Source organism: Cygnus atratus, chromosome Z (genome assembly GCF_013377495.2).
Source record: "Cygnus atratus isolate AKBS03 ecotype Queensland, Australia chromosome Z, CAtr_DNAZoo_HiC_assembly, whole genome shotgun sequence".
NCBI lineage: Eukaryota > Metazoa > Chordata > Aves > Anseriformes > Anatidae > Cygnus > Cygnus atratus.
The window spans coordinates 49,710,698-49,727,550 of NC_066396.1; the positions used below are offsets into that span (position 1 = coordinate 49,710,698).

Genomic DNA, 16,853 nt, shown 5'->3' on the forward strand with positions numbered 1-16,853 from the left:
TTCTATAAAACCTAATTTACTGCTTTAGCTTTCCATGTGCTAATCTTGCACCTTGTTAAACACAAATTTAATTGTAAAATTCTACTTTAACCCTATAAATATCAAGATAGTATTTTTTTCAGTTACTTTAATGAGATTCCCTACTCCACATTAGTAACTTATACACTAAGATTGGTGGACAATGGTGACTTTAGAATTAGCTTTTATTATTCTTCTTGATTTTGTCGAGTTCTGTTTTTGCATTTTGGAATGCAATCACAAAATAAAACAACAACCAACCAACCAAAAGAACACAGAGTAACTGATGCTCCATTAGCAATTATTAATTTCACATTTAAAACTATTTTAATTTCCATTGTATTTCATATGATTGTTTAATATCACCACAAGAAAAAATTATATTTGCTCATGAGTTATGAAGTCAACAAAATTCCACAGGCTTCTTGTTTGGAACTACAAAACACCTGTTAGGTTATCCAAAATGTTAAAGACAACTACATTTCATATTAAAAAAAACCTTACCAGCAAAAGAATGCTGATGTGTATAAAATTGATTCTAAGAAACAGCACCAGTACTTCTTTCAGCTACTTAGACCAACTTTTAAAGTCCACTTTAAACACACATTTAATCAATATATTTTGAGATACTGCTGTTTATATCTACCTTTTAGTTCCTCATACTTAAAAAGCAGTCATACTCCATAATACCAATGAATATATCTAAGTTATTTGATAATATAAATGCTAGCATTGTCTCTCTTTTCATAGTTCTCCATGTGGAGACTATGTATTTTATTCCATTGTCGTTCATTTCATTTCTGTAATAAGACTTCATTACGTAATTACCAAATTGCGCATTAGATTTATTGAAATATATAGACTTGATTATTCAAAACAAATCCACTAGTGTGTTACAACTTGTAATCTCTGATAACACAGACTGGCTCCTAGTATTTTGAGATGAAACTAAAAAGTAAATTGTTGATTTAAAACATTACTTCTTTATGTCTTAAAAAGAGAATCTGCTTTCAGACATACATGTCTAGAACAAAGGCACTTTATTATTGCTAAGTAAAGTTTAGTTTTCCAGTGTATTTCATTCAGAATATTTCTTTTCTAGTTCTTTGTCAGAGGCAACTCTAGTTGCAGTTCAATAATTAATATGCCTGTTCATTTTCTAAGTATTCTTACCTTTTCTCTTGGTACTCAGTTGGTGCTGATCAGATACATATGCCAATATTTTTTTTTCTACAAATCAAATGTCTGCTTATATGTCTATTTTTCTTATCAAAGTTTCACAGAAATATTAATCAATTCATTGGAAATGGAGTTCATATATAAATGCGAACTAACAAAGCTGTAATCAGACTTACATTTTCATTAATCTTTTTGTTATGGATTTACTGGGAAAACTGAGAAAACTACAACACAATGCCTAAATACGTCAAAAAATGATAGGAAGATCATGCTACCTACTTTCTCTCCCAGCTCCACAGAAATGCAATGACAAAAAATATTTCAAGTTGAGGACCAAATTCAACAAAATTCAGAGCACAGCTTGTGCAGCAGTCTTGAAAGAACTACTAGCACTGTTGACAAGCGTAACAGTGGGCCTCTATGTCTGCTTGATAGGTCTGACTTGTTTGCTGCAAGACAAATCTGTTTTATGAGATTAGTATCCTGCATTCTCATATTTGCTACTGCAGAACAAACAAATCTCTCATAACTTCACAAAAGTGTTATACCTTCTTTCTGTTTTCCACATTTAGGATTTTGCACATCACCACTTCTCAAGAAGCATAAGGTGTTATGTTTTTTGTTGATAAGATGCCTCTTTTTCCAAGTCCAGTAACTCCATTGCTAAAGTTTTTGTTATCTAAAGGTATTTTTGTTGTGTGGGGCATAAAGCAGTATTTATTTTTCTCTAAATTATCTGGCATTATCATACCTGTCTTAAAAAAATTCTAATTTACTCCATCAGTGAATTTATCTGCAGATCATATTCAGTCATTGTTTCTGTCCTCTTATCCTTAGTTTACTGTCAAATGAACAAGTGTACAGGAAATGAGTCTTCCTCTACCCTCTCTTCTAATATTAGCAAACACTATAGTAAAAAAAAAGAAAGAGGTCAGCGTGAAGCTACAAAATACGAACAAATCTTAGTTTTGAAGTCTCTTCTTTATAATACCTATCACTCAGGCTGGCTTCTGTGAACCTGGAATTGTTTTCTGCAGTTATGAAAATCCAAAAAGAAAAACAAAACAACAACAACAACAACAAAAAAAAAACAGGAAAAGTTTAATTTCATGTAACATGTAATACTCATGTCACCCTTTCACTCCGAGTTATACAATTGCTTTGAATTTGCTTAGTTTCCATACAGTAGAAATTCTGAATAGAAATATCCAATTTCCAACTCTTTTGTAATCAGTTGCATTTTGCAAGATTTTATGTTATGACCTCTACCCCCAGCTCAGGCAGCTTTGACCAAATTTAAACAACATCAGTTTTAATTTGAAGTTTTTGTCCTAAGGTGCCCGACCTCAACTTTCAGAGGCTCTGAGCTTTTGAAGCATTTAATAAATCATTCCACTCCATCGTCCACTTGCAGCTCCACTCAGAAGCTGCTTTTCTAAACATGTACATACACATACCTACATCAGACACTACAGGTAAAAATAACAGAGCTTCCTTTTTTTAGGAAGAACTCTCATACTGATTTTTCTATATCAAGTACTTAAGCCATGAAACATATACCACTTTCATTAACTAACTTGATTATGGCATGGCAACATAAGAATTTCTCAATTTATTTCAAAGTATTTTTCACTTAAAGAGTAAACACACCCAATCAATTGTGTGAGGATAGTTATCTTCACCTTCTCTTTGTCATCCTTGAGGCAGGGAGAACAATATTAATATTACAATGACCAATGACCATTATATGCTTTAATGGGATCTATCCTGAGAATGCCAAATTCAATAAGGGCTCTTCCAACTTGTGATCTCATTAAAATGCTGGTTGGCAACAATATGCAGAGCTGGATCTGATACACAATACCACAGTCCCCCCTCCCAAAAAAAAAAAAAGAAAAAAAACATCTTGGGGCACCTGCTTTTCCTCTTGACTATGTCAGTCCTTCCAGCCAACTTCATTATTGTGAAGCTATAAGGATTCCTGTATTACTCAAAGCTGTAAACATTTTCTTAATTCACATACATTTTTTTATTGAATTCTAAATTATGTATATTGATAAATGCCACTATTGTTTTTATTAACAAAAACATTATTTTCCAAAGTTTTCATCAAAATTAAAAGCATTCCCAATAGGGAAAAAAAAAAAGAAAGAAAGAAAAAGAAAAAGAAAAACTGAAGTACACGATCAATTTAAAAATAAATCATACTGACACCACATGCAAAAAAAATATTGGGTTTGCTGTCCATGTACTTACTTGTGACCCATCTCATGGGCAATGGTAAAAGCGAGATTCAGACCATTGTCCTCTGCAATAATACATTTTCGTTTTTCACTGCACATTCCACTCAGATATGCTATACCTAGGAAACATAATCACCACATTCAATTATTTTTATTATTACTAAATGTACATACTGTGGCTCTACTGACCCCAAACAGGTCTGAAAACTTACAGTCATCAAAACAATCCAAATATATAAGTAGGTACCACACAAAAATTTACATATTGATAAGTTACAACTAACTTTAGCACAAAAGTGGATAAAAAGTATAAGAGAAATCACAAGCAATGGCAATATTAGATGAAAGTAATATTACCTGATTACACAGACTGCAATGTGCAGAAAATGTACTCTTTACAAGCATTATAGGTACCTTAATAAGATATGATGGAACACAAATACAGGTAGTGATACTGCTGTAAATGAAAATAGATGTGTACAATAATAGGAAACAAATACAAACTGGTATTTTCCCTAACAGACATAGAATGCAAAACATAGAGCACCACACCTAAATCATCACTATTAAGTACTGATATAGTTCAGTGTGTCCATTCAAAATTGTGTATAAGAATCAGAACTAGTAAAATTCTTAGAAGGCTACACTTTGTGTATTGTAGCAGCTGTAATACCACTACTATCAAATACCTAGGTTTTCAAAAATTAGAAGCCTAAGAGATAGGCTTCTGAGGCCATGCTATATTTCAAAAAAGTAGAAAGGCCACAATTTTAAAAGCTTGAGCAATACACTACTTAATTTGGGTAATGGTCATCTTTTTTCAGGTCATAAATACATCTAGTGGGGACCCATTGTCGTCATTCATTGTTTGAAATTTCAGAGTAAGCAATCAAAACCCTGTTTCAAGTGTTTGGCCTATTTCCCAGGAACATCCTTTCAATGGAATGGTGCCCTCTGGATCAACATGTTTGCTGGATGTTTGCATATAAAGGTCAAATTTGAAATGTTTGACAGAGTTTGAAATTTAGTCATAATTAGCATTCTAAGTTAACAAGATAAAAGTCATTCTTCTTATAATCCAACTATTTGTTAGTCTGTAAACACAACCCCTCATCCACAATGTGAAATTCAAGTAGTAACTCCAACACAAATCTGGCAGTGGTCTTCTCAGTAGAGCTAGTTGAAAGTTTTTGGACACAGGGCTCATGTGACAAAAAAATGTTGTTCAGGATTGAAAAAAACAATCACAAATTAGATTTGAATGTAACAGAACATTTCAGCTTTTACTATTTCTTTCCAAAGAAAGGAGAAAAAGTGAAGTAGGCGACAAAAGAAATCTGGGCTGCAAAAAAAGGCAAAACATGTTCAAAGCAAAAAAATAAAAATAAAAGTCCAATGACACCTCATTCTAAGTGTAGATATCATTTATATTATCTTTACTGAAAATAAGAGAAGTAAGAAATGCTCTGAATTGTAATATACTATTTTGAAAGTTATACTCCAGCAGCTGAGGTAAAAAGAAAAATCATTCCAAGACCTTTCTGTTCCTCGTAGTTCTACAATTATGTCCATTTTCCTTCAAATTTTAAGTAGAGCTGATAACAATACCAGAAGTAGCATACAGCAGGGCTCTGACTTGAGACAACGCCGATGAACTTACAAAGTGCTAAAACAAAATAGAAAAATTACCCTCACCATAGAAAAAAAATCCAGTGCTGCATTTCAGAGTTGTGGCCATTCCCATTATTACAATGCATCCTGTTGAGAAATACATTTCTTTCTTAATGGCTATGTGGCTGTGATAAAACTTATTTGCTGGAATGTATGGAAAGAAAATTCCCAAATCCCTCTCTTTCTGTTAATGTTGAATACTAATCAAAAATTATCTGATGCTGTCTAGTTTCTTACAGGGAAAAGAAGTCCCCTAGCCTTCTTTTTACCTGTAAAGGGCCAGGGTCAAGTATATTACCAATATCTCTCCACACAACAACACAAGTATTCTCAGTTGCTATGTACTATCATGACTGCCCCAAAAGCATAATTTATTCCCAAATAACTATGTAGATTGCAAGCGTCATACCTATTTTGCAGAAGAAGCACTAAGTTCTAGTAGGCATTTTCAACAATACTCAATATACATGACCAAAACTGTTTGTATACATGACAGTCTTTGAAGGGAATTCATTATGCTTGATCTTTTAAAGTGTAACATATGAAACAAAAGAGATATATTTCATTTAGATTAAATTAGATTTTGGATTCTAGAAACGTCCAAAAATATCAAATGCAATGTATGTTTTATGACTTTGTCCTTATTAAGCAATATCAACTTTATGTGTGAAAGCCACATAAAAGAGCAGCTACTGGATGCAAATCAGCTAGCTACTAGCAGTGAACTAGTTTCATTTCTTGCCCTTGGTTATTAATTTCATGTGTAGAAAAAAAGAAAGAAACTGACTTCAACAAGCAATTGCTCTTGCTTAGTTATGTCAGCTCTAGGTAAAAGATGGAAATTCTTCTTTAAATATATGTATGCTCACTGTAGCTTCATGTGGCTTATTAACACAGCTGGAACTGCTCCAAGGCTAAATCCACAAAAAAAAAAAAAAAAAAAAAAAAAGAATTACAGCTCCCTTGTAATGATTAAGGTATTTCCAATGAACTCCACAGGCTCAAAGAACAGCTTCAGACTAAAACATTCAGATCTAAAAAGTGCTGGCTAAAAAACAATAACATAATCTCACTCATAATTTTAAGAAGGAACTTGTTATCTACCCATAAAAGAAAACTATGCTGTGAAATAAAAAAGTATTGCATGGATACACACTGCATACAAAACATTTAAATTACCTCACTGTAGGTAAGTATTTCTCATGTTAATTCTGAAGAAAATATGCACAATATTTATTAATAAAACAAAGCTTTACAGTTGTGCCCTAGAAGAACCATGTGAATATATATTCTTATCAAACATGTAAATCTCTAAATGAAATAGATATTTTCTTTTGCTTCAGAAAAGTAGAACTTTTGCTGAAGCTGTAGCAGTGGTTTATTTCTACTACCACTACTGCTTCCAGTGGAGAATACATTTCATGTGGAGGGTTATATTTCAGTGGAGGTTTACATTTCATACTATGATAAGGTACGATAGATTTTCTTTAAGATTTCCCAGTTTCTTAATGAACATCCTCATCATTTCATCATAACTATTTATTCTTTCAAAGCACACACACCTTTACAACTTCTGTGCTGAAAAGCTGTGGTTCAGCTCGCAGAGATGTTACATAAAACTCATTACCAACTAAAGTATCCAAACAAATTCATCAACTTCATATGCTCATTCACAGCTTGCTGTCCATAACATAAATCCACTACCTATAACAGAAGGCCACAGGAATGAAAACAGCACAGTAAAAAAATATTATCACTTCAAGAAATATGCAGACATATACAAACATTGTTCTTTCTTACAGTGACCTCACAACATACAAACATGATTTGTAGTGAAGCATTTTAAAAGGACAGGGACTCACCCACGTATCCCTTCTACTACTGATCACGTTCAGAGTCTACCTGAATCTACAGTCTATATGAAATCAAAAATTCATAAAAAAAAAAACTGAAACTCCTTTTCAGGAGTTTCAAAGCTGAAAAAAAAACTGTAAAGAGCATGTGTTTGTATAGCACAATATAAAAAAAAAAAGCATTTCAATTTTAACGTATTTTATAATGAATGAGCATTACATATTCTCGGGAATCTAGGGATAGTATGTTCTTTCTCATGTTATCTATCCACCAGTCAAAATCATCCAATTTGACCAAGATGAAATCAGTAAAACAGAATAGATTCACAGCATCTACTGCACTCCCTGTCATCTTGGTAAAATAATGAAGCACTCAATTACTATTGAATGACTATTAGATATAATTTCAAGCATACAGAAACTGTTCCTGAACTTCACAAATGATAGATCTATTTTTATAAAATTAACGTACATACAACTTATATTGTTTTGGCACATGCTATGAATAAAGATATTTATATATGGAGTTTGTTCTAACGTTTCTACACCAAGCTTTGGAAACAGCAGTGTAAAACTGTTGGGATATAGGTAAGCAAGTACTGGACAGAAAACATGTAGAAAAAAATCTTACTTTTCTGGAAGTGCCATGTAGCAATACACTACAGATGGCATGACCTTAGAATTACTGATGATGTAAAAGCATAGTAAGCCACTACAACAGAAACATAATTTCATGCCCTAATACATTTGGCTTTTGATTCAAACATAAACATTTCACATTTGAATTGGCAAATCAATTGATCTGTGAGCATAAATAACAGCACTTATCTGGACTTGATTACTTCTAACAAATGACTTTTTAGCAGTTCAGATGCTTTTCTTATGAAATGGAAGGAAAAAAAAAACTTTTTATAGAGCTGACACTTAAAAGTCTAATTAGCACAAGCTGCTCTGAACAGAGTTCCAGATATTGAGAATTTCCAGGAAAAAAACACTCTTGTCACTCATCAGTGAATCAGCAGCCTTTAAACAAGGCAGCAATCAAACCAATACACTTAACACTTAACAAACAAGAATTTCAAGTGCAAACAGAAAACCCTAGAAATGTATTTTTTTCTCTTTAAAGCAAGAGCCAGTGATGATAACTATACCTACGTGTTTATATATACAAATGTGTATATATATATATACAAATACATATACATACTGATGAAAGATACTAGAAGAAACAATAGGATAAAAATGAATGAACTTCTGCTGCATTTTATGCAAACATAAATCGTTTTTATCACCTATTTTGTTAGTTTATGATGTATGTAAATCTTAGAAAAAGCAAAACTTCTAGAAAAACTTTATCAACAGCTAATAAGTATGTGATTGTATGTTCCATAACACTAAGCCCACTTTTCTCCCTTTAAACAAACTCTTGCAGTTTAATCTTTCACAGTGGGAAAAAAAGAATAAAAATGGGGAGGGCATACAAATACATGCCAAACGGCCATAAATAAATACTAATGCATACAGTTTTAAGGTCTTAGTTATTGCATCTTATTAACAGTCCATAGGTGTTTAATATGTTATTAGATGGATGGTAGAACTGCTGGAAGTTGCTTGGTTTCTTTTAAAATGCAGCTCACATGGAAGGCATTTCTTTCTTAAGATGAATGCTAACTTAAGATGAGAACTAACATACTGTCATTGCCCAGATGTCTACTTGTACTAATCCTGTCCTCTACAGCGGTCAATAGCAAATACAGAGATAATAGACAAACAAGACAATAAGTGAGCTTTACTCACATGTCTACTCCTAGCCTCTGCTAGAAGTGTAATATGGGCTCCCTAAGCTAAAGGCTGTATCCATACTGTGATCTTCAACAGCTACCAAAGCATTTACTCTCGGAATTTGGTTGTTCCCTCTTAACCTGTTTCACAGATTTGGTCCATAACGTGTCATGGCAAATAGTTCCAGAGTATAACTACGTAAAACAGTACATTTTTCTCTTTTTATAAATACTGCATCAGGCATATTCTATCTCACATACAATGGCATCTATGCCTTCATAGATCTCTGCCAGCTTTCTCAATGACAAATTGGCAATTTTTAGAATATTTAGCCCTTCCACAAGCAGAGGCCAAACACATCTTTTCGTCTCCTTGTATCCCTCTGCATGCCTTACCTTCTCTTGATTTATTATATTCTTTTTCATGAAAATGGCCATAGTCAAAAGGTTATTATGTTTTCCTATAGCACCATAGCCATAGGAAAGCTCTCTATTCTTTCCTACTCAATCCACAGTCATTTTAGTGAGCTGATCACTGAGCTGACATTTTCAGAGAACTGTCCACTATCATTCTTTGCTCTCTTTCCTGAGTGGTTCCAAAGCATCCATGTGCAGTCCAGATAGCATCTCTAGCAAAGTCTGCTGCCTACCAGGCGCTCACACTCACGATGTTACTGGGAGGCTGCCAAGACTGGTGAAGCCAGGTGCATGGAATCAGGCAAGGAAGGCACGGGAGCAGCACGGCTGTATAAACATCTCCTGGCTGAACTGAAAAGCAAGAAGCAAATTCACAGGCAGTGGAAGCACGGTCACCCATTTAGGGAAAAATATAGAAATGCTGCCTGGACATGTAGGGATGGGATTAGGAAAGCAAATGTAGAGGTGGAACTGAACATGGCAACAGATGTAAAAAAAAAAAAAAGCAAACAACAAACAAACAAACAAAAACCAACCAACCAAAAACAAACAAACAAACAAAACAAAACAAAAAACAGGAAGAATGTGTTTAGGTACGCTGGTTGGAAAAGGAAATCCAAAGAAAATGAACCCTCCTGCAACACAAGTCAGGAGATCTATTGATGACTGTTTAAAAGTTTAATTTTTTTACATAGAAGTAGAAAAGTCTACTTTTAGAACTTATGCAATAGAGACTTTCAGTCTTTAAATTACATGGGTAAATTATAAGAGTGCCTTATGAAAGCTTCATGGAACTCTGTTATATAAAATTATATAACATTTGAAAATGAGACACCTCCTTCTTTGGCAACAAAACTGAATGGGACTTTCCAAAGTACATGAGAAGCTTGCTTCTTGGTAAACCAGAAACAGGTTGCAACACCGAGCATCAGCCGTTTCAGAAGAGTTCTCACAAAATACATTCATAAATAAATTTATGTTGAGGATATGATTTTCATTGATCTATCAGACAAAAACAAACAAGCAAGCAAACAAACAAACAAAACCAGATACATGGTTTACTCTGAATCACGTATCACATGCCTCAGGTTAAGAGTTAGTGCCCACTTCTTGCCATACAAGTCAGTTCTACAAGCTGACAAAACCCTTGTCACTATACAGAAGGATGGGGAGATGATGACAGTGAACACTGTGGTACTCCACTGGAAGCGTTTTTGACAGCTCAGAATTGCTTTCTATGTTATAGAACTTGTTCTAGGCAGTGTTATAATGTTTTGCAGTCCTTTAGGCTATTTGTGTAGCTTTCTCTATGAGTCCCTTCTGGGGCTTACATTTTTTCCTGGGTGTTGTGGTTTAATCCTGGTAGGCAGCTAAGCACCACACATCCACTTGCTTGCTCCCCCTCAGTGGGATGTGGAAGAAAATTGGAAAGGTAAAAGTAAGAAAACTCACAGTTTACCAGGTAAATTGACCCTGGTCACTCTGGTCAATTTGGGTCAGCTGTTCTGGTTCTGTCCACTCCCAATTTCCTGCACCCCCAACCTCCATTCTGGTGGGGCAGCAAGAGAAGCAGAACAGTCCTTGGCTTTGTGGAAGCACTGCTCTGCAGCAGCTGAAAGAGTGGTGCATTATCACCAGTTTCTTCATCAAAAATCCAAAACATACACCACACCAGCTGCTATGAAGAAAGTTAATTCTATCCCAGTTAAAACCAGGACACGGGGGAAAAAGAAACAGGGAAAGATATTTGTGTGAACTAGCCATTTTCTGTCCCCATGATATCTAAACATGGCACTCCTGATCTTGAGTTTAGTTGTAGAGAAACAGGAATAAGAATTTCCTTCTACTGAGAAAAGCTTTTATTATTGTTCATTACTTTCTGTAATGTAAATATACAGAGCATTAGAAAGAACTATCTTTTGCAACATTACACCAGATGGGAAAAAGGAGAGCTTGAATTCTACTTTTCTTTGATACAAAGAAGCCTACAATAGAAACTAGGAAAAGACTGCTCTCAACAGATCATCATAAAGATTAGAAGACATGTAAACACAATCACACAATTTTTCTTTTACTTATCTACAGTTGTATAAAGCGTTACAAGGGGGTATGTGTGTGCATGGTACAAAGGCTGTGTCAATTCCTTTGACTAATTGCCTCTACATTTCTATGTACATGTACATTATTTCCCCTATTCTGATCTTTATTTTGTCCACCTTTAGTTTTTCTATTCCACATTTGATTTACTTTGAGCTACCTGTTTATTAAAAATTAAAAAAAAAAGAAAAAAGTTTTCCTCTTTGTGTCTGATTAATACACCCCTAAAATAGAAGGCTCAGAGGAGATTGGCAAAGTCAGTGTGCTCCTGAAGCTAAAAGAGGAATGTAGGGTGTGACATATTACAGCTGTGGCAAAGAAAGCTGAACAAAAGGGACCAAAGGATGGCCTTTGTTTGACATAAATTCATGTATCAGTTCAGTGGATTAACTGGTTGTGTAAATGTTTTTCTCAGAGTTAATCAAAAGGGAGTGTCTGTCTTCTTGAATTAGAACAGTTATTCCAATTATATAAGCTGAATTAATAAAATAAGTGTGTGTCCTTTGCACACAAACCTTGGCTAACATGGAGTATTCATTATTTTTGAAGAATAAAGATACAAACGAACATCTTCTAGATTAGCATGAGTTGGAAGGGACCTACAAGAATCACTGAGTCCAGCTTTGGGATCACCCAAAAATCAGACCATATGTCTGAGAGTGTTGTCCAAATGCTCCTTGAACACCAGCAGGCTCAGTGGCGTTACGACTGCCCTGGGGAGCCTGTTACAGTGTCTGTAGGTTCTTTGGTGAAGAACCTTTTCCTAACATCCCACCTGAACCTCCCCTGATGCATTCTCCCTTTCAAAATCATTGTGACCATGTAAACTACAATTAGACCCTGATAGTAAGAGCGTGATCACAGTTAAAATGGACTTTCTCAATTTTAGAATGTTAAAAGGGAAAGCAAATAAGATTATTTATATGAAAGTCAGTTTATAGAAGCAAGCAATCAGATTACTGTGGTAAGCCTCAAAACTCCAAATCTGCTCTTGTCAATATGTGCTCAGGAAAACAATATACAGTATACAACCCTGTGTGCCTGAACCCTAAATCTATTCAGATCTGATTTAATAGCAATTTAAATCAATGATAGTGTTGTAATCACACATACTATGTTGTGTTATACAAACAATATTCTGTTTTTATGGTGTGTAGAAAGATATACTGCCTGTATTTTTATGTTATGAAATTAATTCATTGAAAAAATCAGTAAACTGAGCTGGAGAAAATGATTATCTGTCCTCCATATTTCCTTCTAAAACATTTTTAGAGAAATATAACATCTGATATATGGGAACAAATATCTTGGGTGATTAAACAACCTGGTGACTACTAAATGACTTGTATCTGGTATTGGTCTATTTAAAAAAAAAAAAATGAACGGATGGCATAGATTTAATTATGGCTTTACACTGTATAAAGTACTTAAAAACAGTTACCTTTCACAGAATGCAAAACATCTTAGAGGTCTGTGAATTGAAGCTTCTGGTGCGGTATGACTTAAAAAGGAAAATTAGGGATCACAGACTCAAGACCAAATTCTAAGGGAGGTATCTTTGGCATCTTTGCCAAAAAGGCAAGTGAAATTTTAGTTTCCCAAGAATACCAAAGTAGGATTTATAGCACAAGAATTTACCATGTGACTACTTGCTAACATTAAGAAACACAAATTGACATAATTTTATGAAGATAATCTTTTCTAATAATTTGCTTTGCTACTGCATACTTTCTTGCTACTGCCAACTGTTTAAACTATAATTTTTCTAGCACAAGCACAAATTTAAACATACCTTTACAAAAAGAACACAAAGAAAAGCTCAGTTGATTTAAAAATACATAGCTGGAATATATCAAAAAAACATTTTATTTTAAAGTATGTATTTAAAAATAAAAATAAAAAAAGCCTCATAGGGCTCTGCTCCAAGGAAATAGGAAACACACTGTGTAAAACAGTATGTTTATGAAAGAGGTGACGTACAGGTGCATTTCAGACTTCCAAGGGAGCTATGTACTGTATTCATATTTTAAAAATTCCCCTGTTTTTCAAAATCAGTTTTGAGGTAGTCTGCATTTTCTAAATAGAAATTTTCTATAACTTCTTAAAAATTAAAAAAAAAAAAAAGGTGCTCACCTTAAAACTTGAGCTATATGTCATTTCAAGATCTTTTCTGTAACTTGCCTAAAAAGCAGAAAATACTTATTGCATGTCTATTTTAATGAAAATATGCTATATTTTTAAACTATCTTTTTCTCTTACTCTGCTTCTAAGAAAATCTTACTCTTTGCCCACAAGAAATGATCATGTATTGATGTTATCCTGCAAAGTAAGATGATCCAGTAAATTACCAAATCTGCCTCCCTTGCCGATTTCTGAAGTGTGACTTCAGAACTTTTAAAATACTATAGACCTACACTTCTGTACACCATAGTCAACATACATTAGCATCAAAGAGCAAAATATGTAATAGATGTAATTAAGAATTATGCCACTCAGTCCAAGTAGTGAAAATATTCATCCAGGTGCTTATCTCTCTTCTTGCCTCCCTGACATCTAGGTTTCAGTTCTCACATTCATAAAATGTACAGCTGCTAAAGCTCATGTTCTGTACATCTGTGAACACTGCAACACCTTTGATTTCATCTCTTGTCTCATTCCATTCCATCAAATCATTTTTTTCTGAACATGTTTCTAAGCCTTGTGTAACATCGATGTCCCTTCCCTATTTGATCTAGTCATAATATATTACCAATGCTTTTCCTGCTCTTACAAAGATTCCAGCCTTGATACCCTATTAATCTGATTTTCCTGTAATTTAATTTCTGGTGAGTTCTTCCCTTTGCCTTGTTACCATTCTCCGTTCAACAAGCAGATGCAAAATTGCTCTTGAGATGTATAGTTTTCATTTTCTGTTTTTATTTCTGCAACAATATATGAGCAAACAAGAATTTCTTGCTGTTTTTTGTATTTTTTTTATTATATCTGCACTACAGAAATGACACTGTGTGGTAGTGACAAAACTATTCCTTGATAAACAGTACTTCAGCACAATAACACATTTCCACATTTTTTCTGTAGTCTGGGTGATTATTGTAACACATTTCTCATGTTTCCATGAGATAACCAAGAAACATGAAGTTTATTTTACTGTTGTTGAGAACCCACTTGAAGAAAACGTTTAGAATTTTTTACTTTTTTTTTTTTTTTTTAAATCCTGGTGTAACCTGCATTCTCTTTTGTGTGAGATAAGGAGCAGGTAAGGGGATTGAATCAGGTGGAAAAAAAGGTAAAATTCATGGGTTGAGATAATGACAGTTTAATAGGACAGAAAAGGAAGGGAAAAATAATAATAGTAATGATAAGAATAGTAATAAGAGAAGCTGTGGATGCCCCCTCCCTTGAAGTGTTCAAGGCCAGGTTGGATGGGGCTTGAGCAACCTGGTCTAGTGGAAGGTGTCCCAGCCCGTGGCAGGGGTGTTGGAACTAGATGATCTTTAAGGTTGCTTGCAATCCAAACCATTCTATGATTCTATAACTAGTGATTTGTTGGTTGGTTTTTTTTTGTTCGTTTGTTTGTTTATTCTGTGTGTCTTCAATTGATTTTTAGATAATCTATTACTCTACAGTCGATTTTTTATGTTTGTGACCTTTAATTTTTTCATGGGAAGAAATTTAATTTTGTTTCATTGTAAGAGAGAGGAATGACTGATCTTGAGACCAGTTATAGCAGATAACAGTAGCACACCTTATTAGAAAGGTGAATCATCTTAACTAATGCCTGTCTGATATATGAGAACAAAGGCAGAGGTATCTCAAGAAGAATCTTCCATTAAACTTCTTTTCAGATAAAATTACTTGATTTAAAAATACTACCATTATTTCATCTCCAGATACCCATCCTGTATTCCATCTTAATCAGTGCCATCTAAGCAGATATTATTCTATATTAGCACATGAAGGTGGTTTTGCTGCCCTGCGAGTCAGTGCCAACTGATCAGTAGACCAACTTGCACTTGCCCTGATGAGTTTCTTCAAGACCATCTCTCAGTGTTCTTGCAAACTGTTTCAAAGTCAAAAATTTGTTGAGTTTGTTGGGATGGTCTTCAAAACACTTGAACTTTATGAAAGCAATCTGAAAAGGCTGGGTATCAGGTCTTTCCTCTTCCAGAAAATCCACTACCCAAACTACCTGTGCAAAATCTGCAAGATGAACGATAAATGAGAACTAAGGAGGTTGCCGTATCTCATATTTGCAGCAATAGATCCTGACCAGTCCCTCACTGAGCAAGCTGAGTAAATGATGACTTACTTGATGAGAAACTCATGTTCCATTCACGTTGGGGTACCATCATCCTGTGAACATAAAACCTTCAGTACAGACTGAAAACTGAAAAACAAATGAACTTGTTGCCATTTATGTGTCATAAAAGGGAGCTATGGGGTAGATTACAATAGAAAATCTGCACAATTCAAGGCATTTATATGAAGAGTGAGTTTTGGTGTTCTATTTGCAAGGCAGACTTTTCACTGTTTGATGTGGTTGTATGGATCATCCACAGTTCTCTCTACAAATACCTCTCAAATACCAAAAATCTCTCTTTCCTTTCCACCTCAATTAAAGATCCCATGTATTATTATCTATCCAACCTATTCTTCAAACTCCAAAGAAAAATATGCTGTTAGATAAACCACCTAATGAATGCATTATACTGATGCTTTTTTTCAGTCAATACTATAGTAGGAGGGCTACTCTGTTTAAATATTACTTTGCAAACACTTTTTAAAGGGATAAAAATACTAGACACCAGTATATCTATCAAGAGCTCAGCACAGGACTCATTAGAGAAATGGCTAGCCAGTTAGAAAACGGGTTTATTTTACAGCCATATATTTTATTATATTGTATGCATGGTACATGAAATGAAACACAATTTTTTATACAAAGTAATATAAAGCATGCATCAGTATTATACTGTATACAGAGAGTAATTAATTATTGATGCATGATTAGTTACAGTTGCTAACACATACAAATTTATTATGAATTTACACAGTATTTCATCTAAATGTTATCCACATAAAAACAAGCTATTAAAAAAAACTGCTGAAGTTGTAAAGTCCAGGAGTCCATGAAAGATATTTTTAAAAGATTACAGCTCCTTGGTCTGCTTCAGTTTTTCAGACTTGAGGTTAGAAAAGTCATGCCCACATTTATCCCCTAGCTGTGTCTTACTGCCCTCCTTTTGCCTTAATGTGAGCATGGCCTCTTCTCACAGATAACTAGCAATAAGACTAGAGGACATGGCCTCAAATTGAGCCCATGAAGGTTCAAGTTGGAAATTAGGAGAAATTTCTCAGAAAGAGTGGTAAGGCATCGGAACAGATTGCCCAGGGATGTGGTGGAGTCACCATCCCTGGGAATGTTTAAGGAAAGCTTGGATGTGGTACTTAGGGACATGTTTCATTGGGTAATACTGGTGGATGGGTAATGGTCGTATCAGATGATCTCGGAGGTCTTTTCCAATCTTAACGATTCTGTGATTCTATATCTTACATACCATGGCCTATTGCCCTGATGTTTCATAGGTATTTCA

General features: G+C 34.3%; 1 protein-coding gene across 1 annotated transcript in view; it reads right to left on the bottom strand.

Annotated features, from left to right (window-relative positions):
* ADAMTS19 (ADAM metallopeptidase with thrombospondin type 1 motif 19) overlaps positions 1-16,853 on the bottom strand; it is a 164,945-nt gene that overhangs the window by 82,632 nt on the left and 65,460 nt on the right. The window contains exon 8 of the mRNA XM_035569920.1: positions 3,454-3,559. Within this exon, the coding sequence (XP_035425813.1) occupies positions 3,454-3,559 (106 nt within the window). The remainder of the gene's footprint in view (positions 1-3,453; positions 3,560-16,853) is intronic.